General features: G+C 48.4%; 1 protein-coding gene across 1 annotated transcript in view; it reads right to left on the reverse strand.

Moving 5' to 3' along the window:
- Window positions 1-27,767, reverse strand: part of LOC147697840 (large ribosomal subunit protein eL24) — a gene marked incomplete at its 5' end in the record, with an annotated part of 78,877 nt that overhangs the window by 38,674 nt on the left and 12,436 nt on the right. The window contains one exon of the mRNA XM_086936143.1: window positions 10,346-10,482. Coding sequence (XP_086792269.1) covers window positions 10,346-10,482 — 137 coding nt within the window. The remainder of the gene's footprint in view (window positions 1-10,345; window positions 10,483-27,767) is intronic.

The following is a 27,767-nucleotide window of genomic DNA, read 5'->3' on the forward strand; positions in this document are numbered from 1 at the left end:
ACCAATGTTATCCTATGGAAGGAAATTCATGTTACTTTTGTAATCCAATAATAGACTCCTAGGTTCAGCACTGGTACGTCTATATAAAACAGGAAAGCAATTAAGTTTGGTAGTTGGTAAGATTTTTAAAGAATATTTGTAGTTTTCAAAAATCGACACATCGGAAACCATTGACTTTGTGATATTTCTAACAATCCGAGGATGGAGAGGATGCCCATGCACACTGTAGTCCAGGGGAGGAGCCACCTATCTCGTGATACTTCGAAGACTCTTCCAGGACAACAATGTGCAATCATCCGGACCCAATACTAGGCGGCGATCTATGCACAGATGAATTCAGCAGCCCACATGCCTCGAACTTCATGTTACTGGTAACAACGGTTAAAAAAAATTCAGGGTTTGTGCTCGGCTAGGTCTCTACTGATAACAGGTGATTAAAATCGGAAATCGTTTGGCTGATTGAGGTGAATATTTTAAAGTGCCAAAACTCCACACTTAGAATTTCTAAGTAAAACCAGTCAATGTTAGCCAATGGAAGGAAATTGAGTTATCGGCTTTTAGGTAAGTACTTGACTGGCAGAGTTAAGGTTCTGGGCATAGACTCTGGGGTCTCCCAGGGTCAGGTAGGTACAGTTGGTGCACCCTCAGCGGCACAGTGGAAGCCGGGTGCTGAGGTAGTTACGCCCAATGTTACCCAATGAGTGGCAGGGGGGCCTTTGGTTGGTGGCTGCTCGCTAACCGGCCACACTGCTGTGGGAGCTGGGCTCCTGGTCACTTGCTCAGGGCAAATGGGGAATTAGGATAGGGCAAAGGTTGCACTGCCAGGGGCACTGGTGGCTGGGTGCAGGGTGCTTTTGAGGAGTCTGGCGCTTAATGTTAATCAATGGAGATCTTAGAAAGTGGAAAAATGCTGCAGGCTCAGGGACAGAGATTCTTCAGGGGCGACCACCACTTCGAGAGCTAAGTTAGGGTCTTTGAGGATAGGTAGGAACCCAGGAGTTAGACACGGGGGGTGGGGCGCAAATGTGTCTTTGAAGTCGGGAACTCTTACCCTCAGCAGGTCACGGTTGGAGGGGTCCCTGGTTGTGAGGTTGCAAGAGTCATCTGGTTCTTCAAGGAAGGTCGTTGGGCACTGTACTTTGGGTCCCAGTTGCCCGGGGGGCGCCCATGGTCTTGGGTCTGGGTCACTCAGGCACGGGCCGTATTAGGCAGGTGCCAAGTGTGATGGCGCCGCGGTTCCTGGCAGGTACCAGGGGTATTGCTGTTGGAGCAGAACCACTGCTCATGGGAGTCCCAGTCTTTCAGAGGGTCAAGGCAGGCAGATCCTCTGGTTTTCAAGGTTGCTGCTCGCAGAAGTCTCTGGGATTTAGCAGGAGCAGGTTCAAGGATCGACAGGCCTGTAGGGCTGGGGCCAAGTCAGTTGGTGTGGTCCTTTTGTTAGCAGCTGCACGGCGGGTCTTCTTGAACTTTATTTCCGTAGCGGGATATGAGGAAGGTTCATGGGGTCCCTAAATACTACATTTAGGGGCATTACAGGTAGGGCAAGGGCAGGGACCAATTGGTCCCTGTCCTGGGGTGGGTACACCCCCTACCCTGCTCCTCTTCTGTGGGAGGGGGGCAGGGGCCTAGCTGTGAGTGGGTAGGGCTCCCCCCATCCTCAAGATGGCAGTAGCCCAGAGTCCTGCTTCACCTCGCCTCTCCCACCCGAGGGGTTGAGTTGGCACAGGCTGGCACACCCCCTTTCCTGACATAGGGTTTCCTGCCTGAGTGTGGGTCAGGAATGGTGGGGGCCAGTTGCTGAGTACAGCAAGTGGCCTGGAGAAGCTCAAAGGCTGCATGCATTTGAAGCTTCCCCCTACCCATCCTGGAGGAGACCGAGCACCTCGCCTAGCACCTCGCCCAGGATGTGCATTTTGCAGGCCCAGGAGAGCGTAGGGCTCTCCACCCAGGAGTCCAGCAACATGTATGCTGTGTGGCAGTCTAGGCAGTCTCCCAGACAAGACGTGTATTGTAGGTTAGGTTTCAGGGAGCATCTCTAAGATGCCCTCTTGGTGCATTTTACATTAACACCTTTGATGCTCATGACGAGCTCAGCTCGTCATGAGGTACACCTCTCGTACACTCATGACGAGTTGAGCTCGTCATGAACAATGGGAATAAATAAGGGCCAGCACAGGAGGGGAATACCATCAACAATGATGGTGTTAAATCCCACACTGGCATCAGTGTGGTTTGAATGTGCTAAGAAGTTGATATCAAGCTGGTCAGTCTTCAGTGTAGCTGTGGAGTTCGTAATGACAACCTCCCAGCACCATATACTCTTAATAGCATCACTGCACACAGTGTCCAGGAATGGCCCTGGGTACTGTAGGGGCACAGGGCTCATGCACCTGTGCCCTCACCACTGACATAGGGCACCCAGCTAGAGGGGGTGACTGATGTATGCATGAGCAGTGGGGTTGTGGGCATGGCACACCAAGGTGTGCCATGTCGACTCTTCGTTTAGTTCTACACCAGGACACTCAGCGTGCAAAGGCAGTGTGTCAGGGTGCAGGGCCCCTCAGGGTGGCACAATAAGTGCTGCAGCCCTTAGGGGGTCATCTCTGGTCACAATACCCTGGGTACCCATGGTACCATTTACCAGGGGCTGACATGTGGCCAGAGATGCCAATTGGGTTTTAGCTTCAATACAGTTTTAGGGAATGAACTTAGGCCCTGGGCACCCGATTGGCAGGAGACCAGGGCGCACTCAGTCAAGTGGAGAAGTGTGGCTCAGGGGTTAGAGGAGGCAGACCCGGAAGCTGAGATCGGTCTTGGACCAGGGTTCAATTCCCCGCCTCGGCGGGTCTTGGGCTCAAAAATTCCACGGACTCGATAATTCTCGTTCCGGTGCCTACTTGACTCACAGGTTCACACTCTGCGACTCTGGGCAATAGCTTGCTTAATCTCCACTGTGGCCCCTCGCGGCGGGATGCCTGGCTTTCACCTTGTGGATACCCTGCTGGGGTTATCTCACAGGGGAATACCAGGACGGGTTCCCAAGGCAAGCGCCTTGACGCCTTCGGGTGATACGTGCGCTATATAAATCGCAATACATACATATAAATCGCAATACATACAAAGCACATCAGCAATTCAACAAAAAGTGGGGGCATACCATGCAAGAAAGATGGCACTTTCACAGTCCCTTCGTTCTCAATTGTCCTCTTTAAATCCTGGCTGCCCACCAGAGGACCCCTCCTCATATCAACCTATCTCCCTTATAAATTGTTAGGCAAAGTTCCTGCAGACTGCTTGTGGTCCTGTATTCAGGACTTGGTACATTTAGACCAATCTGGCTTTATGCCGCACCAGGCCACGCAACGTAGCATCTGACGTGTTCACAATGTTATGGCCCTGGCTCCAGAGTTGGGCCACCCAGCTGCCTTAATCTTGGCAGAAATAGATAAGGCATTAGACTTCCTCAGCTGGGAGTACTTATTCAAACTCGTAGGGGCGATCAATTTTGGGCCACGTTTCCTAGCGTACGTATGCCTACATCGATGAAGTCTTTATGACTGACCCTTGGATCTCGGTCCCACTTTTTTTAGTAAATTCTTCGGGTCTTTGATCAGAATACTGGGCTCCACACTAACACAGCTAAATCGTGCTATTGCCAGTAAGCGGTCATCAAGGTAGGACTGTTGGCATCTCAACTAAAACGTGCCACAGAGGGCTTCCAATACTAGGGAGTGTAAGGGTTTCCCTGCCCACAGATTTCATGGGCCCGCAACATAAAGCCGCTCCATGTCAACCTACGCGGAGACCACAATTAAACCTCCCTACCCCTTTCGTTCTATGGATAGTATGCCATTTTCAAAAGGTCTCCCTCCCTAGGGTGCTATACAGTCTTAACATTTTCAATATCACATTCCAAGAGCGTGGTTTGCACAAATTAACGCCATGCATTATACGTTTTTATGGGTGGCTGGGGGATGATTTGGGTGGCATTGCAGCCATGTGCCCAATCCACCCATTGCAGCTGCTGTCTATTCCTATTACAACACAGCCCACCTTTTAATCAATGATCGGTGGTACAATTCACCTGACCCGGCGTTGGCATTAGAGCATGCAGCCATGGAGAAGACTTCCCTCCTGCGACTACTCTATAGCGCGCAGGAGCTAGACTTACCCCACACCAGCAGAACAATGATGTTATGGCGTTACACCGTTCGATGAATGGGATGGAATATGCAGCGGATGCCCCTGTGGCTCGGTAACTATTTACACCAGGTGGCGCATTGAAGGGGTTCTGCCAGTGGGACCACATTGGTATTTCCACATTAGAGGAGGTTATGAGAGGCACCGTCCTTCAATCCTTCCAGCGACTGCAGGAGGAGTTTTATCTACACAAAACCCAGTTCTACAGGTAACTCCAGTTATGTCATCTGGCCCCCACGCTTGCAAATCTTGCTGACCTCCCTGAATTACATCTGCATGAGGGCGGCATTATGGGCGATCTCAGAGCACACAAAATATGGTAGATATACCAGATGCTGACGACGCGTTCCACCATGCAGAGGTGATTGCTAGCCCTAAGGGTGCTGCAGTAACCTCCAGATATCTTATTCAGTTAAAGTATGTGCACCACGTTTACTACACCTGTAATCTGTTTTGGAAGATGGGTGTCGTGCCATCCCCAATGTGCCTGCGCTGCAACAAGGAGGAAGGGACATCCTCCACAAGGTGTGGAGCTGCTTAGCATTACAGCATTTTTGGCACAGGGTATCGTTATTCCTGAAAGAGGTTGTCCTGGGACCTGCCGCATGATCCCAGATTGTTCCTGCTCCATACTACATTGGAGGAAACCTATATAAGCATACTTTCTTGCCCTTACCATTGCCAAGAGGGATATAGCCCAGTTGTCGAAGGGAACTTCGCCGACGATAGGGAAGTGCTAGAAAGAGCTACATAAATGTATGGGTGCGGAGATGGCAACGTTTTATGAGGGGCTGCCCCCAAAAACCTAGAAAGATAAGTTGTTGGGCTACATAACATGGCATTGATCTCCCTCTTCCTTCACAATCCCCATTGGAACTGCCTCATGAGAAGCTGGTGGGCCAGAATGTATGTTGCATAGTTTCCTTTTCTTGGACATATATGTGTACTGAATTTTGCTTGCCGATGCGGGTGGGAATGTCTCCATGCAGTTCATAGTTCTCTTTTGTATACCTAGTGTACCCACTGACATTTCCTTGCTGCAAATTGATATTTTGCTATTAAGTGGATTATGTCGGGCTCTCACCCAAGTGGTACTTCAAAAAATAAAATGGGTTTAAAACAGTCGACAAAAGTCGCCAAAAAGTCAGTCAAAAAATAAATGGAGGTACTGCTCTGGATCTGCACTGGCTGGTGCAGTAAAGGAAAAACTGATGTCAGCGTGCAAGGGCAGCCTCAAAGTAGCTACCACGACATCCCAGCAACCACAACGCCAACGACTGACGCGGTGCCGGCATGACCTTCCGAAGCGCAGTGGTATTAAGGATGAAAAAAAACTTTACTGACCCAGTCCGATGCCTGGGGGTAATTCAACAGTAAGGAATCTATACCAAACATGTTTTTCAGATAAGTAGAGTTTAAGCAATTTATTTTGTGCGATTCAAGTTTTCAAAACACTGTTTAGCCGAACTGAGAAGTTTATTTGGTTTTTGCACAGATCAGTATTTATATGTACACAGGCTGCGGTCGCGTAACTAGTTTGCATGGAGGTGTCCTGTTAGTTATCAGAAATAACCAGACATATAGCTCCACCAATTAATGGCCATGCACCACCATCCACAGAATAGAGAAAAATCTATCACTGTCAATCCTTTTATTATTATTATTATTATTATTATATTTAAATTTGTAAAGCGCTCAGCAACCCGAAGGTTTCCCGGTGCTAACTCAACAAACAGAGGGAAGGGAAGAGAGGAGGAAGCTTACATGTTGAATAGCCAATGTTTTACTTGTTTGCGAAATCTGAGATAATTAGGTTCTTTTCATGACTGAAGGGGGAGAGAGTTCCAGAGTGAAGGGGCTAGCCAGGCAAAGGAACGACCTCCCATTCGGGCTTTTCTGATTCTAGGCACTGAAAAAAGGTGTTGGTTGGATGAACGCAAAGTGCAGGGGGGACAGTGGTGATGAACCAAAGATGTGAGATCTGGTGGGGCCGAATCGTTTATTTTGTGCATAATGCAGAGTGATTTGAATTTCGAGCGATTTTCAATGCGAAGCCAGTGAAGTGTGCAGAGGGAATTAGAGGTGGAGGCGGTATTGGGTAGTTTGCAGAGTAGTCGTGCCGCCATGTTCTGAATGGTTTGAAGTTTTCGGGTTACCTCTTTGCTGGCGCCCAGGAGAAGGATGTTACTGTAGTCCAGTCTAGAGGTAATTAGAGCCTGGACAACAGTTTTCTGGGTATCCACAGGCAGCATCCAGATGATTCTACGCAGCCATTTGATTATTGTGATGCGGGTAGAAGTTTTGATCACATGGCTTTTCATGGATAGCTGATCGTCGAAGATCACTTTTAAGTTGAGAGCCGATTTAGAGGGAGTGGGTGGAGTGCCCATTTGGGCGGGCCAGTGTTGGGGTCCCCATAGAGTGGTATTATGTCCAAACAGAAGAAGTTCTGTTTTTCCCCCATTCAGTTGGAGTTTGTTGTCCAGCATCCAGGCTGCAATACTGCTCAGTCCTGAACAGAGGGCGGATGAGGGGGCATGAGGGTCAGAGGAGAGGGAGTAGATCTGGGTGTCATCTGCGTAGGAGTAAATTGTGAGGCCAGCTTGCTCCGCAATAGACGCCAGAGGTCTGACGTATAAATTGAAGAGCAAGGGGCTCAAGATGGAACCCTGTGGTACTCCGTACACAGATGTAAAGGTTTGGGAAGCAGATGAGGAAGAGAAAACTTGGAAGGTGCGGTTGGATAGGAAGCTAATAAGCCATTTGAGAGCACAGCCGGTAATGCCCGCTGATCGGAGGGCATTAACGAGAATGGGATTGGAAACCGTATCGAACGCGGCACTCAAATCCAGCAGGATGAGTGCCACGGTTTCCCCCTGTCGACTCGGAAACAGATGTTTTCTGAGACTCCAAGCAAGGTAGATTGCGTTGAGAAGCCGGCTCTGAAGCCTGACTGATGGATGTAAGATTCCGCTTAGCTCAACATGGGTGGAAAGTTATGTTTTTCTAAAATTTTAGAAAATACTGGGATAAGCGAGATGGGGGCGAAAGTTAGCTAGAATGCTAGGATCAGCATTAGCCTTTTTTAGTAAAGGCATTATCATCGCATGTTTCCATGCGGAGGGTACCGTAGCTTCTCTTAGGGAGGAGTTTGGACAATGCCTCCCTTGAACTCATCATGGAGCTTTTAGTTTCTCTAAAATTTGAGGAATGGGGTCTAGTGGGGAGCCAGATTTAATTTTACTGATATCAGAGGGTCTCGATGTTGAGTGGATCCCATGTGTCGATCAGCGGAACGGTCGGAGGACAGGTACCAGATGTGAGCATAGGGTCATGGGAAGGCGTGGGTGGAGAGGAGGGGGTCGGCAAGGAGTGAGAGGCTGTCGTCATCTGGTGTCTCTTGCTCGAGGGATGAAGTTGGGGCCGGTAAGTTGGGTAAGGTAGGACGATGGGATGAGATTCCAAAATTGGAGTAGATGGTGTCAATTTTGGCGATGAAGAATTAAGCTAATGAATTGCATTGAGATGTATTAAGACAGGGAGCTTTGGGCTGGCAAAGTGCTCCCGAGAGTTTTTGCACTACCTTGAAAAGTGTCTGGGCGATTTTTTGCTTCAAGGATAGTGTGGTTAACATGTTCAGCTTTGGCATCTTTGCATAAGGAGTGGTATTTTTTTAAAGCGGTTTTGTAGCTTTGTTTAGAGCATGAGTCATATTTTATGCGCCATTTGCGCTCTAAATTTTTGCTAATGTTTTTTTTCTTTTTTTAAGGCTTCAGTGAACCAGGGTGCAGGTGGATGATAATTGTGCGATAGCATACGCAATGGTAGGCATGCATCGGCAGCCTGTGTAAGCCAGATGTATATATCAGCAGACGTTGCAGTGCTAGTGTCTTCCATGAGAGGTCTAGTATTTGAGACAGGTGTTGAATTTGTTTAAGTCCAATGTATTCCAGTTTCTGGATAGCCTGGGTTCTGCGGGGTTGTGGGAGTTGTTAAGTTGCCGACTTAGTTTGATAGTAAATGTCACCATGTAATGGTCAGACCATATAATGGGTGAGGGAGCCTTACAGTCAATGGCCTCCAGGTTAGAAAAGATGGGGTCCAGAAGGTTCCCTGCTTTGTGCGTGGAGCCAGAGTTGTGTAAAGAAATGTTTAAAGCAGCCAGATCTTGTAAGAGGTTGCTGCTGGTAGTGCAAGAGGGATCATTCAGGTGCAGATTGAGGTCACCGATAATAGAAAAATTTGTTGAGGTCTGAATTAGTGGTGCTATATATTCGGGAAGAGAGGCTGCCCAGGAATTCACCGGGCCCGGAGGGCGGTAGATCAGTAGCCCAGAGAGGGTAAAGTTGGGAGAGAGCGAGAGCTTGAACAGACCGGCCTCACAGTTAGGCATTGCAGAGTCTTCCCATTTGCAGGAGTGTAGTCTGGTATAGATTATGGCTATACCTCCACTTTCTTTGGTCTGTTTTTCCCCAGGTAGGTGTAATTGTCGGGGAGAGCGGCCGCAATATCTGGGCCAGAGTGATCTTTAAGCCATGTCTGTGAGAAAGAGGGATGCGGGTTTCTCCGAGACAAGATCGAAAATTTCTCTTCTATGTTTACCTAGTGATCTGCAGTTGAGGCTGATCCACTTCCTGGTTTGGGTCTGCAACCGTAGGTTTGGAACATACGGGAAGGAAGTTTGAGGTGGCTATGTTGGTTGTAGAAGGGAGGGAGGCGAGGGGAAGTAGGCAAGTCTGGCAGGTACTTGGGGCGCAGTGAGGGTTCAGGATAGTGCAGTGAGCATGCTGGGGTGGCATGAGTCTAAGGAGGGCTTCCCTAGAGTAGATGTAAGATGGTCCTGACTGGAGAGGGCCAGGGGGTATAGTCCCAGGTCCCGGCCCGTCGCGGCCAGGCGCAGACGGGCTTGCCTTAGGCGCCTCTGCTGCGCTTCCTAGGGTTGCACATTTATATGTGTGCCAGAAGAGATGAAGGGGCGTGGCCTCAAGTGGGCGTGGCTAGCGGCCTCGCCGCTGATGGCGTCAGGAAAATGCGGCAAGAATTAGCGGTGGACACAGGTCCAAGCAAACAAACTACAGGTATTTTTAAAATCAATACAGTTTTAGTTTTAAAAAGCAGTTTCACACGAGCTTCCTTCCGGCTTTCTGCCTCAGGAGAAGTGAGTTTACCTAGCGCTCGCAGTCAGCGCTGATAAGCTGGGGGGCGTGGCCTCAAGTGGGCGTGGCTAGTGGCCACGCCACTGATGGCGTCGTCAGGAAAATGCGGCAAGAATTAGCAGTGGACACAGGTCCAAGCAACAAACAAAAGGTATTTTTAAAATCAACACAGTTTATTTTAAAAAGTAGTTTCACACGAGCTTCCTCCCAGCTTTCCGCCTCAGAACTGAGTTCCGGGTCTGAACGAGGTTTCCGGTTTTGCACGACGATGTTCCATGCAAAAACAAAACTACTCAGTTCGGTTGAACTGTGCGGTTTTAAAACTTGGATCAGACTAAAAAACTGTTATAATAAAACTCAATTTTTAAACTGCTTCGTACCGTAATCTATTGTGAACCTTTACATGGAAGATTGTTCCTAGAAGTGAGTTGCATGTGAATTCCTGTTGAAAGCTAAGACTGAAAGCTTATTAGAAACATTTTTCTATCAGCATGTAGCATTAACATGGAAAAGCACAACCCACCCAATAGCTAAACGGTTTTCTAGGGTGGCAACTACTGGCAAAGGGGCAGTTCTCCCAGAGCTTACCTAAAACGAAAGATAAGTTCCACTATGTTTAGCTCCTATTGATCTACAACCTTACTTGTGTATAATTTCATGTTTTAACCTGCTGAAGTGAACAGTGTTCCAGGTCTTTGACTACCATTGGAGCTTTACCTTAGTACTTCATTCACTGTTACCTGAGAAAGAGAAGCAGATTCCTTGCACCAAGTAACACTGCCCCTATACTTGGCTCCATCACTGAAGATTGACCTGTAGTTTACGTTTCTTTATTCATTGGTTTCGGTTTCCATCTATAATGCGACATACTGTACCATGTATAATAGGTCCCTTGACCACTATCGTTGCAAAATTGCCTAACCACCAACAGGTCCCATGTTAGTAATCACAAAACCCAGCACACAAGTGAAATTTTGAATGTCCCTCACCTTATCGCCTGTTCTCGCTGTGCTTTTCGCACCTCTGGCTTTTGATTTCTCTTTGCCATTATTTCAGCCAAAGATGCACCAGTAATGGCCCGTTGGAACTTGACAGCACGGCGGCTGCGTTTTTTTTGAATTTCTTCCTAAAATTAAAAATTGTGATGATATTAGGTGAACTTCAAATTCAAACTTTAGATTAGGTATCAACAGATGTCAGTCTTATTTAAAAACTGCAAGACCTATTCCAGGATTTGTACAATTCATTAGACCAAATTGTTTAGTTTAAAATTAACAAGCACAATCAAGGGGAACAGATGCCTTAAAACAGTTAAGTATGCCACCCAAAAATTAAATATGCTATGCTCTATGACTGAGCAAAGCAGGGTCTGCTAAGTGTAGGAAGCTGGCTCTGTACAGACCCCCCAGGATATAGCAGCATGGATTCACAAATTTCGCGGCACAAATATGGAAATTTAGCGGCACAAATATGGAAATTTAGCGGCACTTTATTTTACTCATAAGCATTTATTTTCAGCCTTAAATCAATGGTAACTGTTTTAGCAGAGTATTCCACAAGGTGACCTCAGGAAAGGACACTGCTAAAACAGTAGCAGGATTCAGGGCTGTTCTCAGGTTCTTACAAAATGGTTCACCAACGCAGGCAATTGAAATAGAAAGCAGGATCTCCCAATAACAGCAGTTGATAGCATGAATTCTGGAGAAAACAGTCTTAACCAGTGAAAGATGGTGCTGCTGGGTACTGACATTCCAATTTAAAACATGTAGGAAGCCAGTAGACAACTCTACTTGGCAGTTGACAAGTAAAAAGGCCTATCTTCCACTATAAAGCATTGCTGCCACCCCTGTCACCGATGCCACTGATTGTAATCATGCTCAGAAAAGGATGGTGCATATGGTATGCCCCTCTGGACCACAGAGCCCAGCCCTCATTCCATGTCACATGGAGTCCACACCAACACAAATCCTCTATGGGTAGGGTGACCAACTGGCATTGGTGCAAATTCAGGACGGTGAGTGTAAAAATTCAGGACAAAGGGTCAAAATTCAGGACACAATTTCAGGACAGGTCAAAATTCAGGACAAAACTTCAGGACAATAGGTACGTTTTACAGACACATCAGAGGTCGCGCAATAGTATATAAGTAAGGCCAGCCATTTCCAAACATATTCAACCATTTGCAAACCTATCCATCATGTATCCTTCCATCTATCATTTCACTCATCCATCCATCCCCTCATCCATCCTTTCACTCATCCTCCATTATCCATCCATCCTTTCACCCTATCCATCTGTACACTTATCCATCCACTCTTCATCCCATCCATCCACTCATCCATTCAGCCATTTACCCTTTCACTAATACAGCCATTTACCCTTTCACTAATCCAGCCATCCTTTCACTTACTAATCCTTCCACTCATCCACTATTTTAGTCATCCATCCATCCTCCCTTTCTCTCCATCGACCCTTTCACTTAGCCATCCTTCCTTCCATCCATCCACCCACTCATCCACTCATCCACTCATGAATCCATCCATTGACCCCATCACTCATTCATCTATCATTTCACTCCTTCAAACATCTATTCATCCTTTTGTCCATCTACCCTCCCTTTCACTCACTCATCCATCCTTACATCCACCCTTTCACTCATACGTCCATTCATTCACCCTTGCACTTATCAATCCATCAATCCATCCGTCATTTCACTCATCCACCTACCCACCCATCATCCACCCAACCAACCACCCACCCACCCATCATCCACCCAACCAACCAACCACCCACCCACCCATCATCCACCCAACCAACCACCCACCCACCATCCACCCTTTCACCCACCCACCATCCAATCCACTGATCCAGCTTTTCACCCACCCACTATCCACCCATTCATCCATCCATCCTTTCACCCACCCACTATCCACCCATTCATCCATCCATCCTTTCACCCACCCACTATCCACCCACTCATCCATCCATCCTTTCACCCACCCACTCATCATCCATCCATCCATCCATCCATCCTTTCACCCACCCACTCATCATCCATCCATCCTTCCCCTCATCCATCCTTCCCCTCATCCATCCTTCCCCTCATCCATCCTTCCCCTCATCCATCCTTCCCCTCATCCATCCTTCCCCTCATCCATCCTTCCCCTCATCCATCCTTCCCCTCATCCATCCTTCCCCTCATCCATCCTTCCCCTCATCCATCCTTCCCCTCATCCATCCTTCCCCTCATCCATCCTTCCCCTCATCCATCCTTCCCCTCATCCATCCTTCCCCTCATCCATCCTTCCCCTCATCCATCCTTCCCCTCATCCATCTTTCCCCTCATCCATCATCCAGCTACCCTTCCACCCATACATCCAGCTATTTACATTCTCTCCATCCTTCCACACTCATCAATCCATCCATCCTCTCATTATCCATTTATTCAATCATTCATTCACCCAGCCATTCACCCATCCCTTCACTTACTTACTCGCCGACCTTTCCATATTAATTTTGAGCTGAGCCCTTTTGAGAAGAGGCCCATCAAGAACTTCACCCTCGCTGCAGGGGCCGTTCCAGGACTGGGACAGAAGCCACCGAGGGCAGAGACAGGATTCATCACAGGGGGGGGCGGAGCCTTCCCATGGGGGGACAGGAGCCATCACGGGGGGAGGGGGGGGGGGTAGGGGCCATCACGGAAGGGGGAACAGGATCCACCAGGGTGGGCACAGGGGTGGGCATGCAGTATTCTAGTATCATCTTGGGGTCCTCGCCCCCTCCTGCACAAGACAACGAGAAGACAGGCTCTGTCCAAAATGCCACCCCCCACTGTGATGTACAGTACTTACAGGAGATGCTCTAAGAGAACTGATTGAACTGATTGTCCTCCATACTTTGATAATCAGTGTGGGTGCGATTGTGCCATTTCTTTATTTTCTTACATTATAGACTGCATGTTTGAAGAACCGCGGTTTGCTTACAATTTAGTGACAGTAATTACGCTCTGTGAAGAGAAGCAGGTGCTGCCTCGGTGTAATCAGGGCTGTAATCTGGCCGAGTCTCGGATGTTTGGGGCCCTGGGTAGAAATGGAATGTGTGAGCCCCCCCTCTAAATCGCAGATACAAGACGCATTCAGGGCTGTTTGCATGTGAATAGATGCCCCTGCTCCTGAAGCTGCAGCCCCTCCCCATTCACCTTTAAGCACCTCTTAACAGGTCATCAAGGGCTGGAGGTGTGCGGGTTGCCATCCCGCTGTGCCTCTCCATTGCTGCTGAGTATCTGAGGAGCTTTGGTGCAGCATCGGAGTGAAGAAGGGAGGTGGGTGCAAGCTGTGCCGGCTTTAGGGTGCAGCATGTAGGTTTATCGGGTTTGTTGTGTAAGGCGACTCAGAGGTGTTGTGTAAAGAGAACAGAACACTGCACAATTATCTGTATAATTAAATTTCAGGGGTTTATTAGATTGAAAGTTGAAAAACGATTACACATCTAGTGACAGAATGCTTCTTCTCTGCGGCCTTGGCATTAGAACGGACTGTTGACACCGGTCTGCATACACCTGACTACATTTTCCTCAGCCTGCTGGGAGCTTTGCACGGCCTGCTTTCCCGGAGTTTAATCAGAGCCATCTCGAGTGAAATGTGCGGCCCTAAACGCGCGTTCCTGCCCGTGCCAAGGACCCTCACCATGGAGTTGTGCATCGCAGGCCATCTGCTCGGCCTTTCACATTCCACCTTTTAACAGTGGGATCTGCGCGCGGGGACTTTTTCTCCCCACTGCCATCTCAGCACAGGACATCTGTGTTAGGCCGTTCTGAATACAGCACAACTATGTAAACAAAGCAGGCCAGGCCGCAATTACACAGAATGTAGGGGGGCTTTGTAAATAAGGAAAACAACAGAGTGGCGTGTTCGCACCTCATCAGCCTGATAACCTCTATTTACATACAGAGCCGTCTGCTCCTAATACCCCCCCCAGGATATAGCGGCTTTTCTAAAAATGCAGCGATTTCTACATAAGTGCCGATTTCGCTGGCACTTTTGTAAAAATCGCGGCATTTTTACAAAAGTGCCGATTTCGCGGCAAATCGCGAAATCGCGATATCCTGGAGGGTCTGTGTATATACCATACCAAAATGAGGTATAGTGTGCACAGAGTCCAGTGGATCCCCAAAGGTAGACAGATGTAAAGTTGAATAGCACCTCACTATTTGTGGTAGTGTGGTCGAGCAGTAAGTCAGTATCAGAGGACAGTGTTAAGCATTTGTTATACCCACTCAATCAGAAAATTATTCACACAAAGAATTTTTATACAAAACCAATTTGTCTGAAGGGGTCTTGATTTACTAGAAAAGAGCAAGCTTGGCACAGGTAAGTTGATAAATACTTTGCAATAAATATACAGTTTGAAATGAAATTGTGAACGTACTTTGAAATGGTTACAGTTTGAATTATTGGTAATGCAAAACTGGAATGCTGTACATATACTTTCTATTGATCTTGCAATGAAAATTACAGTGTTACTTTAACTTTACTTTTGATATTACTTTTACTACTGTCATATGCCTAGATCACACTGGGACATTTCCTAGATATCACACTGGGACATTTCCTAGAGAAAAGGTATGCCAGTCTAGCACAATTGTTATTTTTCAGGTTTCCATACAAATAAACTCCACACTGAACATTTTTCAGAGAAAAACAGTCAATAGGTTCCTATGAACAGAAATCAAGTTAATGCTTGACTCCTTGGTTGGAGTCAAGCTTCTGGGGTTAGAACAAGGGTTCCCTCAGGGTCAAGGATGCACTCTAGTTACACCCTCAGCTGCACTAGGGCCGCCAGGTGCAGAGTGCTGAGGCCCAATGTTATCCAATGGGGTCCTCCGGTTGGTGGAATCTGGCAAGCAGACTAATTGGTTGTGGGAGCAAAGCTCCTGGTCTTTAGCTCAGGACAAATGGGGAAACCAAGTAGCCCCAAAGGTGCACCATCCGCTGCACTGGGGAGGCCAGGTGCTGTTTTGACATCAGGCGCCCTGTTGGTTTTAATGGGGAACCTCCGGTTTGTAAAGGCACTGCAGGCTCAGGGACAAAGGTCTTCATGGTGAGACCACTTCGAGAGGCAAGTTGGGAAGATAGGGGTTGGTTGGGCACAGTTTGTTTGGCCACACAAGGCCGTGGGGCTTCGGTTGCAGGGGTGCCTTTTGTAGTCGTATCTTCTTACCTGGTCCTGGTGAGCATGGGGGGGGGGGCGCGTGGGGGGGGGGGGGATCTTCTGGATTTAGGCTGCAGGTGTCGACTTGAGACAGGTCAGGGGTTGCTGGATCTCATGTCAGGATTGCTGGGTGACCTTGTGGTGTTTGCCCACTAGCTCTGGCCAAGGTTGGCAGGTTCAGAGTGGGGTGGATCAGCAGTGTCAGCCCAGAGCCAGAGGTTGCAGATGAACAAATCCGGTGTTCACAGGAGACAAAGTCTTTGTAGTTGAAGACAGTCCGGTTCTTGGGATTCGAGGTTGCTGGCTGCAAGACACCGGGAATTCGCAGGAGCAGGTTCGAGGGGGTGAGAGGGGCTGGAGCAAAGTCGGTGGAAGTCTTCCTCTTGTTAGCAGCTGCACAGTTGTACGGTTCCACTTGTTGCAGGTTCTTGTCCGAGGAAGCAAGGTTCAGGGGTGGCCCTAAATACTAGATTTAGGGGCATTAAAGGTAGGTAAAAGGCAGGAACCAATGGGTCTCTTGCAGAGTTGTGATTAACCTTGCCTCGCCTCCCCCACCTGAGGGAGACAGTTGGCAGAGGTTTGCACACTTCCTCACCTGTTCTCCCCTCTGGTTCTCACACCTAAAGTGGGTGTCAAAACCAGTGGGGACCAGTTGCTGAGAGCAGCAAGTGGCCTGGGGAAGCTCACAAAGGCTTCATGCCTTTGAAGCTTCCCCTTTGTGAACCCTGCCCATCCTGGGGGGAGGGAGGCTTGGTACCTTGTCCCAGGATGTTATGTTATGTTATATATTACTTGTAGCGCGCACTGCTAGTCAAGACTGTCCTGGCGCGAAAAAGGGATTCAGCATTTATTGTGCCACTCTAAAAAGGCCCTGTACCTCTACACACACACAGCCTTTGCTGGCTGCATGTTTTGGTGCAGAACAAAGTGAAGTCGACATGGCACACCTGTGTGCCATGCCTACAACCCACTGCCCTGGCATAGATAGGATGTGCAGTTTCAAGCCCCAGAGAGCAGCAGGCTCTCGACCCAGGGGTCCAGAAACCAGTCTGGTGGTGCTAACCGAGCGCAGCCACTCAGCCTGGACACTAGTGGTAGGTTAGTTTTCAGGGGGCATCTCTAAGATGCCCTCTGTGTACATTAATCAGTAAATCCCACACTGGCATCAGTGCGGGTTTAATGTGCTGAGAAGTTTTATATCAAACTTCTCAGTTTTCAGTGTAGCCATTATGGTGCTGTGGAGTTCATAACGACTAACTTCAAGCACCATATATTCTTAATGGCAGCACTGCAATTAACCGGTCTAATAAACTTCCACACTATAGGGGCACAGGGCTCATGCACCTGTACCCTCACCATTAGTATAGTGCATCCAGCTAGAGCGGTGACTGATCTATGCCAGGGCAGTGGGTTGTAGGCATGGCACACAGGTGTGCCATGTCGACTTCACTTTGTTCTGCACCAAAACATGCAGCCAGCAAAGGCTGGGTGTGTGTAGAGGTACAGGGCCTTTTTAGAGTGGCACAATAAATGCTGCAACCCTTGGAGGTCTTCACTAGGCACAGTGCCCTGGGTACCTGGTACCATTTACCAGGAGCTGACCTGTGGCTAGAGGCTGTTTTAGAGAAACATAGGCCCAGAATACCCTATTAGCAGGAGCCCAGGGCACTCAGTCAAAGCACATTAGCATTCAGCAAAAAGTGGGGCAACCATTTCGAAAGAGGGCACTTTCTCACAGGCCCCCCCACCCCCACTACAAAGTACATGGAGGGACCCTTCTTCATACTCAGGAGCTCAGCTCAGGGTACTTTGCAGAGGATGAATACTGGAGCTCAGGTCATCACGGCAGGGGCTGTGGCGACCTTTGTTATGAGACTGCAGTCAGACAGAGTCAAAGAGGCGATTATTAACCCCATGCAAACTAAAACACCCATGCTTGGAAATCCAAGTGTGCTACAACTGGGTAGAAGCCAATGCCCGAGAGACTTAAGCTAGCTAAACAGATTTGATTAAAAAAATGTATGCAACCTGCATAAGAGAACTGTATAGTCTAAAATTACAAACTGGCATACAGGCCACAGAATACAGGAAAGCAGCACCACTTCACAAGTGAGCCTGTGACTGTACCAAGACTGCTGCATCAATGTGAGGCTCAGCAGGCCGTGGAGGTAATCTGGTGTTAATCCACAGAAGTCTTGGTAGGAAATCACTGCTTTACACCTGGAGACACATGGAGACCCTATTGAGAGTGGCGGTGTTCATTCGCTTGGAGCAGCTAGAAGAGGATCCCGGCACTTAGGCTAGGGTTGCTTAGTCATCTCACCAATCACCTTACTACGAAGAGGCTGGACTGAGGTGTTAGCATGTCCGCGGGGCTGCAGTCATTGCAAAGGACTAAACTGCCAACTGGGTTTTCAAATGTATCAGAGTTCAGAAAACTGATCAGCAGCGTACAGCCTGGTTGTATGGCTTAAGCTGTGCTGAACAGATCACAGCATCTTAGATCCTTAGGTGCAAAAATATAGACCACAGTGAAAAAGCAGTATGTACCTCTACAGCTAGAGTAGCATGGAAGAGGTCAGTTTGTGATTCCCAAAAACCATGTCAAACTGCTGGTAGGATGAGGCAGGATCAAAAGCAACTTAGGAAGCACCAACTACACAATTCGATACACCTCGCTTAAATAGGCAGATGGAGCATCAGAACTTCTTTCCTTGGATAACCAGGCTTTGAGCTGATGGGGTGTAAGGAAATGCTTTTGTATGGTCAACTCCAGGTTCTGGACAGATGCTGCTGATTTCAAACGGAGTGCACTGAGGCCTGCTAACCAGACCTCTCAACCAGCTTTTAAGAGTAAAGACACTGGCAATGTCATATTGGCGCTTATCAATTGGCTAAGCTAACTTAAATTCAAGTCGCTAGTAAATTGTACCCATGGTAGAGGGTCACCTCCTGGAACTGCAGCCCTGGTTGGGGCACCCTGGGCATGACGAGGTATCCAGGGCCTATGTTCTTTCCCTAAAACTGTATTAAGACAAAACCAAAAATAAGCACTTATTGGCCACAGGACAGGCCCTTTTAAATGGTACCATAGGTACCAAGGGCACTGTGGCCAGGGAAGACCTCCAAGGGCTGCAGCACTTGAGCCACCCTTAGGGCAGTATGTGCAAAGGTGCACAGCCTCTTGCAGGCTGTGTGTTTTGGTGCTGAACTAAGTTGAGTCGACATGGCACATCCATGTGTACCATGCCTACAAGTCACTGCCCTGGCATATGCAAGCAATTCTTCTAGCTGGTGGCACTATACCAGTGGTGAGGGTACAGGTGCATGAGCCCTGTACACAAACAAGGTCAGAGTCCATTCTTAGACACCAAGTGTAATAATGCCATTAAGAGTATTTGGTGCGGGAGTTGGACATTACGAACTCCATAGCACCAACCCGGAAGTTTGATATCAAACTTCTCAGCACATTAAACATACACTGATGCCAGTGTGAGATTTAATGAAAAGTGCACTCAGAGGGCATCTTAGAGATGCCCATAAATCATAACAAGCATTTGCAATGAAATAGGTCTCGCATTAGGAAAGTTTGAGCTATTGGTCTTGTAAATGACATTTTTTATTTATGTGTTGGTTTTGAAAATAGCTTTGTCATTTACAATGCCAATACTTTTATCTTTTGCAAATGTGACACCTATAGCATTTGTAATGCAACAGGTTTTGTATTTACGCGACTTCGATGTAACAATGGCTTTTAATTTTTTAAAATAATTAATACTTAAAAAGTTATTGTAATTTATAATGGCAATAGCTTAAACTTTGGTGAAGATGTGGAAGAGAGCAGGGAGTTAAAGGAGGTGGGGTGGTAGAGAGCAGCAGATCAGCACAGGAGAAGAGAACAGGGAGTTAAAGAGGTGGGGTGGAAGAGCAGCAGATCAGCACGGGAGAAGAGAACAGGGAGTTAAAGAGGTGGGGTGGAAGAGAGCAGCAGATCAGCACAGGAGAAGGGAAGATAACGGAGTTAGAGAAGGAGGAAGAGTGGAAGAGCGCAGCAGATCAGCACAGGAGAAGAGACCAGGGAGTTAGAGGAGGTGGGTGGAAGAGAGCAGCATAACAGCACAGGAGAAGAGAAGCGAACAGGGAGTTGAAGGAGTTGGGGAGGACGAGAGCAGCAGATCAGCACAGGAGAAGAGAAGCGAACAGGGAGTTGAAGGAGTTGGGGTGGACGAGAGCAGCAGATCAGCACAGGAGAAGATAACGGAGTTAGAGAAGGGGAGGGTGGAAGAGAGCAACAGATCAGCACAGGAGAACAGAACAAGGAGTTCAAGAAGGAGGCAGGTGGAAGAGAACAGCAGTTCAGCACAGAAGAGAACAGGGAGTTCAGGAAGGAAGCGGGTGGAATAAAGATTAGCACAGGGGTGTGTGAGGGTGCTGAAGGGACGTGAAATAGCGTGTCCCATCTAATGTACCGGACAGTGAAATAACGAGTTCTGCGAGTGCTGAAGGGAAGAGGTTGGTGAAATAACGGGTTGATGTATTTTGGAGTCGAGTACTGTGAAATAATGCGTCCGATGTGCACAGAGGACACGAGTACGGTGAAAAACGGAGCCATTGCTGGGACTTTCCTGGTAAAATACTTGATGAGAACCCAGGCCAGTAAAATGCTGTCTTCTGCGTGCAAGTCTGTGCAGTCATTGCGTATTCGGCAGCGGTGCGCGCGAAAGCACTTAACGGCGCATAACTCTAAAAACAATTTTTTTACAAAAAAGCTCGGCATTGCTGTGGCAGGGGGGGGAGCTGCAGCCTTTGAAGGATCAACTTCTATATGTCAAGCTGCAATGCGCTTGCGCATTAGCAGGTCGAGACCTAAAAAACCACCTCCAGTGTCCTGGCCGAGTGGCTGCACGAACCAGCTGCCAACACCAGACAGGTTACTGGACCCCTTGGTCAAGAGCCTGCCGCTCTTTGGGGTCTGTAACAATGCACATCCTGGGACAAGGTGCCAGGCCTCCTCCTCCAGGATGGGCAGGGGTCAATGAAGGGGAAGCTTCAAAGGCTTGCTTCCTTTGGGAGCTTCTCCAGTCATTTGTTGCTCCAAGCAACTGGCCCCCAATGGGTCAGACCCCCACTTTGGGCAAGTAAATGGTCTGGGAAACCAAGCGAGTAAGGTAGGTGTAGGAAGGTACCTCCTGACTATGGTTGCCCCCAACTTTTTGCCCTGTGTTTTAGCTGGTTTTTGACATAGTCGACCTGGGGCCTTGCCAATCAGGACCCCAGGCCTACTGCTCTCTGTAAAATGGATTCCATGTACCTTAGGTACATTTCCAATTGGTACTGGCCCACCTTATCAGACCCTGTAACTCAGGGCATAGGTGTACCCAGGGTTGCCAGGGGCTGCAGCATGTATTATGCCACCCCTGGCTGACCTCCTAAATTTGACACAACTGGCTGCATGACAGCTGGGGCAAAGTCGTGTAATCACCCTTTGCTGTAGATATAGTATACCTATATCTAACCCTAAAAATGGACACACAGATTCCTATCAGTCACTCCTATGGCAGGCCTCAACAATCCTGAAGGCAGAGTGCATGGAATCGTGTGAAATGGTGCTCTGGCATGAGCTGAGCCCGTTTGCAGCTTGCGGAACCAAGTCCTAATAGCTGTTCCATGATAACACACACCATATACTCTTAAGTGCATTATAATCCTCGCGGTTAAATGCTATCTTTGGTATTGCTTTATCAAAACATGTCGAGTAAGGGGTCATACGAATTGGAATACTAACCCCTTGCCAATTCTGGCGACGGGGTTAGCATTCCACCCTTCTAGAGGGACACAACATGCATGTAACTGTGAACCCCGGTTAAAGTTAAGCGAAGCCTCAGCTCCACAAAATGGATGCTGCCACCACAGACACGAGTCTGACCTCCTGCTGCTGGGAGTCCTCCCAGAGAGGAGAGCTTGGACAAAAGGTTTCCTGTCAGGGGCGGTGCTAGCACCATCCCAGACAGGGTTTTGTGTATCCTGGGTAGGCAGGGCTTTACAGGAAGGTGACTGCTGAGTGGCACCCCGGTGCTCACTACGCATAGGCCAGTCAGAACCAGTTCCAGGGGCACACCAGCCCCTGGCCTGGGGAAAGTCCGGCATGGGAGAGGGGTGTAACCACCCCCCTCCTAGTCCCACCCATAGGCAGGACCTAGTCACCGGGTCAGCCCCTTTTCTTAGTATAAAGATAGGAGCGGGCCCCCTGTTCAAATTAGATCTTTGGAATCAAGACACGACTTTCTGCGAAAGGACATCAAGATTTCTTAAAGATTCTCCCTTGTGGCTAAGGAGTAGTCACCCTGCATCCGCAGGCACCATCAAGAACACTGCGGTCTGCTGCAAGTCCTTCCTCAGGAATCCGACGACCCAGCACGACGAGACCCGGCTTCCCTGGCACCTCTGACCTCTACTCACCTCTACAGCCAAGCTGAGACCCGTGAGTGCGACGAGACCGAGGGACCGACGATCGCCAAGACTGCACGACTTCTTTGCAACAAGCCCACCGTGTGCTCCACTGGTGAGTGCTTTGGGGACCGAGAAGCCCCAACCCTGAGCAGCTCCAGCACCGAAGATCAGCCCTCCAGGATCTCCACGATCTGCGTGGGGCCCTTCTGCTTTTGCCTGCTCACCGCGCTGTGTGGCTACTAGCGGCTGGCTTGTGGCCTTCACGACGCCCGACGACATCACTCCTGCTGGTCTGGTTGCTCCAGACTGGCCCTTGCTTCCTTCTTCAAGAGAAGCACCCCGGACCCTCCTGGTCCACTCCAGACGCCATTTTGAGTCCACCGCGTGGGCTTGAATTTGCCAAGGCTTTGTTGCCCAATCCTGGGTCCAGCGACGCCGACAGCTTCATCCATCGTGGGACAGCTCGCTCCTCCATCCTGGTCGCCGACAACGCCTCCTGGGCCGTGAGATCTGCAGAGCACAGCATCACCCACTCACCTAGTCGAGGTGACTACCATCCGGTGCCCTCCTGGTGCCACCTGACTACTGGCTAGTAGTCACGAACTTGGTCCCCTCTGCTTTCAGGTGTCATCCATCTTCAAGATGGAGGCTTGGATCACTTCGAACTCTCTTCACTGGTTGCCTGCCAGCATTTTTCTTCCAGGCTCCTGGTCCGTCTACGAGGATTCCCGACGTCTTTTGAGACATATGCAGCTGCAGCCCCTGGGCTAGGTAACTTCGGCATTTCGGTGCCCCAGCATAGCCTCACTATCCAAGGGTCAGAATCCACTTTCGTTTTCTTCCTACCAGGTCGGGTTCGCCCGAGAACACTAACTCTGTGAAATCTAGCTACCATAGACTTTGTCCCGCATCACGCGTGAGAGTGCACACTCTGCACCCGACGAGTCCCCTAGGCCTCCTAGAAGTAATCTGAAGATTCTATAGTCAAGTCCCAGCGATTCCAAAGCCTATTAGTACTGTACTTACCTGCTAGTAATTTCGCATTCCACTTTCAGAGTATATGGTTTTCCGTGCCCCTCGGGCGCTCGCTACACAGCAGCGTGTATTGTGTTTAGAGCTATTCATGGCTTGGGACCGATCCTGTTGCGGAGAATGTTTGCTTGGTATCTTCCATCTCGAGCCTTACGCTCCTCGTCATCCAAGCTGTTAGTAGTCCCGCACTTCCAGAGAGCAAGGATGGGTGGCCGATCGTTCAGAGTAGCGGCGGCCAAACTCTGGAACTCCCTGCCATTATCCCTTATGAGTCTGGAGGCTCTTTCAGCCTTTAGAAAGGCGTTGAAAACCTACCTCTTCCCGAGGACAGGCTAGCTGCTGGAGTTGCTGAATCAGGGTTCAAAGCGCCAGGATGCCCTTGGTGGTGACAGGCTGCGCTATACAAGTATACCACAATACAATTTGTATATACTGTGCTAACTTAAGTATTTTCGTAAGAGTTTTGGTTTGTGCTTAGTACCCTGTCCTCATAAAGAGTACAGGGCTGTTGTGATCTTAATAAATACACTGTTTATTTTCACAACACTTGTGTGGTGTCCTTTCACTTGGTGTTCAAGGGGTATATGTGTGGTATAACAGCTGGCTTAACACGCCCTCTCGAGTCTTTAGCCTTAGACTGCTCGTATCCACGCTACTAGGATAGCTGGTCTATAAGGTTGACTTACAACCAATCAATAAGGGTTGCTGGACTGATACATAGTGTTCACTAGAATAGTGAGCACTGCATATCAGGCCACCTTCTCACAGTAGGTGTACCCAAATTTCCCAACCCCACTTCTCAGGAGGGGAGGCAAGATGAAGCACAACTCTGAGCCATCCAACCAGGGAAAGGCTTATACCACTCTTAGGGTGGCATAATAGGGAGTGTACCCACCCCAAGGAAGGATCACATTGGTCCAGACCTTTACTTACCTGAAATGCTTCCAAATCTAGTATTTAGGGGCACCCCTGAACATTGCCTCAGACAAGAGAAGGACTGAAGCGGTGCTGAAAGCAAGGATGAGGCACACTGACTTGGCCCCAGTCCTACTGGCCAGTCAGCACCTCAAACCTGCTCCAGATAGGCTCCCAGCATGGTCATTGACTGTCAATTTGAAAAAGTCTTCCACCACACCCAGAGTCCTAGCTTGCAAAACGAGGCAACCTTCTGTTGCTTTAGTAGCTTGGGGTTGGCGTTGGGGTTCTTAGCAGCCAATCGTCTAAGGGAATAGGATGACCTTGCTTTAGGAGTGCTGCTGCTCCTGGTGCCATGCAGTTCAGGAATATGCGATATGCAGACTTTAGACCCAAAGTAGGGCTTTCAATTGGTAATGGGTATCAGCCACTGCGAATCAAATATATGTGGTGTTTGGAAATATGTAGGTAAGCATCTTTCAGGTCTAGGGATGTCATGAAATCTCTGCTGTTGAGGCGATGCAGTAGGTCACAGAGTTAATACCTGGAAGGTTTGCTTTTAGAGGAACTGGAGTTTCCAGAGATCTGTGATCAGTCTCCGGTCTCCTGATTTTTTGCAAATTAGGAAAACCGGAGTAGAGTTCTTGGTGTAGTTGGAACCTTCTCTATTGCCCCTTTAGAGAGCTTTAAGAGTTTCTTTTTGCAGTAAGTAAAGACGAGAGGGCAGGGCTCCCTTCGACTGAGTTGGTGATGGTTTTTGTGCAATTTCCAAGGTATGGCCATAAGTGATATGGTCCAATACCCATTTGTCCGAGGTGATGGTTTCCAAGTGAGGTAATGTGATTTCTTTGCACCAACAGGATGCAAGGCTCTTCCAGCTGGTACCAGAGATGGTCATTGTTTGTGACCAGTGTCACAGCTCTGAGCAGGAGGTAGTGTCCATGGCGCAGTCTGATTTCAGACAATGTCCACTCACCCTGACAGAATCTGGTTTGCTGCCTTTCGATTATCCTCCATATGGATATCCCTAATGTCAGGCCACATTAGGAACTCAGTCTAGGATGGCTAGGGAGTTGGCTGCATGCACAGTTAAGGACATTTCCGAAAACCTTCTCTAGTATGCAGATTGCATCCTTCCTGATGAGGTGGTGTGGAAATCGGAGTAGCTTAGTTTCACCTCCGCTTCAAAACCTGCGCGATAATCAAGATTAGGGCGTCCTGTAAAGATTGCCGGCGAGTCCAGGCGCCCTGTGCTTTGTTATGAGGAAGGACAGCAGGTACAGTGACAGGGGTTTTCATAATCTTCACTCCCTCTTGCAAAATGTAGTCAATTACTGGTATAGAGCAAACTGATTGCCTCGCCTGCTCTTTGAAATCAGAGGAAGCAGTCAGACTGCTTCACTGACATTGTAAAGTGAAGCCTTGTAGCTCTCCATTAAGTTATTGGGGTGGGGGGGTGGTTGGTGGTTGAGTTGGGACTACATAGCTAACCCATTTATCAAGAAAGTGGTGAATGTCAAGAATTGGACCCTCTTCCCTCTGTGGAGAAGGGTCCTCCTTTGGTGGTAATGAGATGGGATGCTCACATTCTAGGTGTAGCTGGCAGGGGAAGGTGTGGCAGAAACGGGGTAGCAGCTCTTCAATATGTTGCTCTTCAGGAGTCTGTGGGAAACTGGCTCTGTATATACTATACCAAAGTAAGGTAAAGTGTGCAGACTCCAGTGGACACCCCAGGGGTATAGCAGAGGCCAAGTAGACAATACACCTTATTCTTTTTAGGGTAGTGTGGTTGAGCAGTCAGGCTTAGAGGGTAGTCTTAAACATTTGTTGAACACTCAGGCAAGAAATCATGCCACTCAGACTGAATCCAGACCAATTGCACGCATAAGTTATTTTGTTTTATAACTAGAAGACTTAGTAGCAGGTAAGATACTTTTCATACAATGTTTTTGTAAGAACTTTGAGATTACTTTTGCAGGTGAAAAAATGGCTTTGAAGACATTAAAAAAAACTTGAAATTACTTTCATTTTGCAAAAACTTTCCTAGTTTGGCGTGACAAACCTACAGAACAGTCTAAGCAAGACAGGACATCATTAAACAGGCCAACACTTTAAAGGCACAAAAAAACTTTTGTCTGCATTACAAGACAGCTCAATATGCCCCTACAGGGTCAGTGCAATTCAGATTGTAAATGCAGAATAGCTAATTTTGAGAACAGGGGCTGGGGTTTTGTCAACACAAACTCCACAGCTCCATGATGGCTTTACCGTAGTCTGGGAAGTTTATTAAACTTTCCAGCACCTTAACCCCACATTAATTCGTGGGATTAAATGAAAAATGCACACAGATGGCATCTTAGTGATGCCACTTGAAAAACAACCATCTCTATTGTGGTTCCTGACTGACTCCAGCCATCTGTCACTAGACAGGTTCCTGGCCCACTGGGTAGAGACCTCCACTTTCTGGGTCTGGAAACAAAGCGGATCCTGGGCAGAGGTTCCATGCCTCCTGCCCCAGGTTGGACAGGGTCCTCAAAAAGGGAGCTTCAAAGGCATGCCACCGTTGTCAAATTTATTTATTTAGAAGGATTTTTTTTGCGCGAACAAGATCCCGGGGGATAACAGAGCGCTTTACAATATGTGTGGAAGGACAAAACATTATCTAACAATATCATGAGTAGGGAGAGAAAGAAAATACAGTGCAAAATACAATAATAGTGTAGGCAGGTAGCGAGGGTGAGACACTGTGTACAAGGGGGAGCTGTATCAAAAGTAAGAACAAGGACAGCAGGAAGCAATGTCAAAGGACCTGTGCAACTAACCCTATTAGGGTATGAATTTGTTAATTAGGAATCTTTTGGCTTCCACTTTGAACGCAGTCAGTGAGGAGATTCTGCGAACTGCCGGTGGGAGAGCGTTCCAAATCTTAGGGGCAGCCCCAGAGAAAGCTCGGAGACAACTTCTCTTTTTCTTAAGGACAAGTGGTTTCAGGAGGGTAGAGGCACTTCTTGAGTCTTACGCCACAGGATAGATTAAGATGCCCCCCAACCGTTTGCTGATATCAGAAACTGACTCCCACCAGTTTGGACCCCCATTTTGGTCACGAGAAGCAGTGGGAAAACCTAGCTATTTGGCCAGTCTCCTGTTCTGAGCCCCTCAGAACTGAATCAAGCGTGCCCTGCAGCATACCCCAGAGACCTGCCTGGTCTTCACAAAGAACTCCCATTTTCTGTGACAAAGGGCTTGTCCAAGACGCCAGATCCGCAAGTCCTCACCAGTCTGCACCCAATGCCCACGGCCCAAGATAGAGTGGCCCAACAGCCCAGTGAAGCCCCCCACCACCCTGAACTGTGATCCAGCATTAGACGAACTCCACCAAACTCCTGCAGCCTCACTCAGAAAGGTCCCCCCACCCTCCCTACGACAACCAGTGAGAAGAACTTGACAAAAGGATACCCCTGGACTGCAGCTCCTATGACCTGAGGGATCCAAAGGAATGTCCGGATGTCCAGCAACTTTATTTCATTCTCCAGTCATTGATTCCCTTTATCCAGTCTTCTGACTCCAACCTGCATTCGTTTTCCACAACAGATGTCCTGGGGCCCACTTGGCTTCATCTTAACCCTAGGATGAAGAGTGGCCTGCCTGTGAGTAGTCCACTCAGCCTGGACACTAGTGGTAGGTTGTTTTTCCAAGGGGCATCTTTAAGATGCCCTCTGTGCAATTTTTCATTAAATCCCACACCGACATCAGTGTGGGTTTAATGTGCAAAGAAGTTGGATACCAAACTTCAGTGTAGCCATT

Source organism: Lissotriton vulgaris, chromosome 8, assembly GCF_964263255.1.
Source record: "Lissotriton vulgaris chromosome 8, aLisVul1.2, whole genome shotgun sequence".
Lineage (NCBI taxonomy): Eukaryota > Metazoa > Chordata > Amphibia > Caudata > Salamandridae > Lissotriton > Lissotriton vulgaris.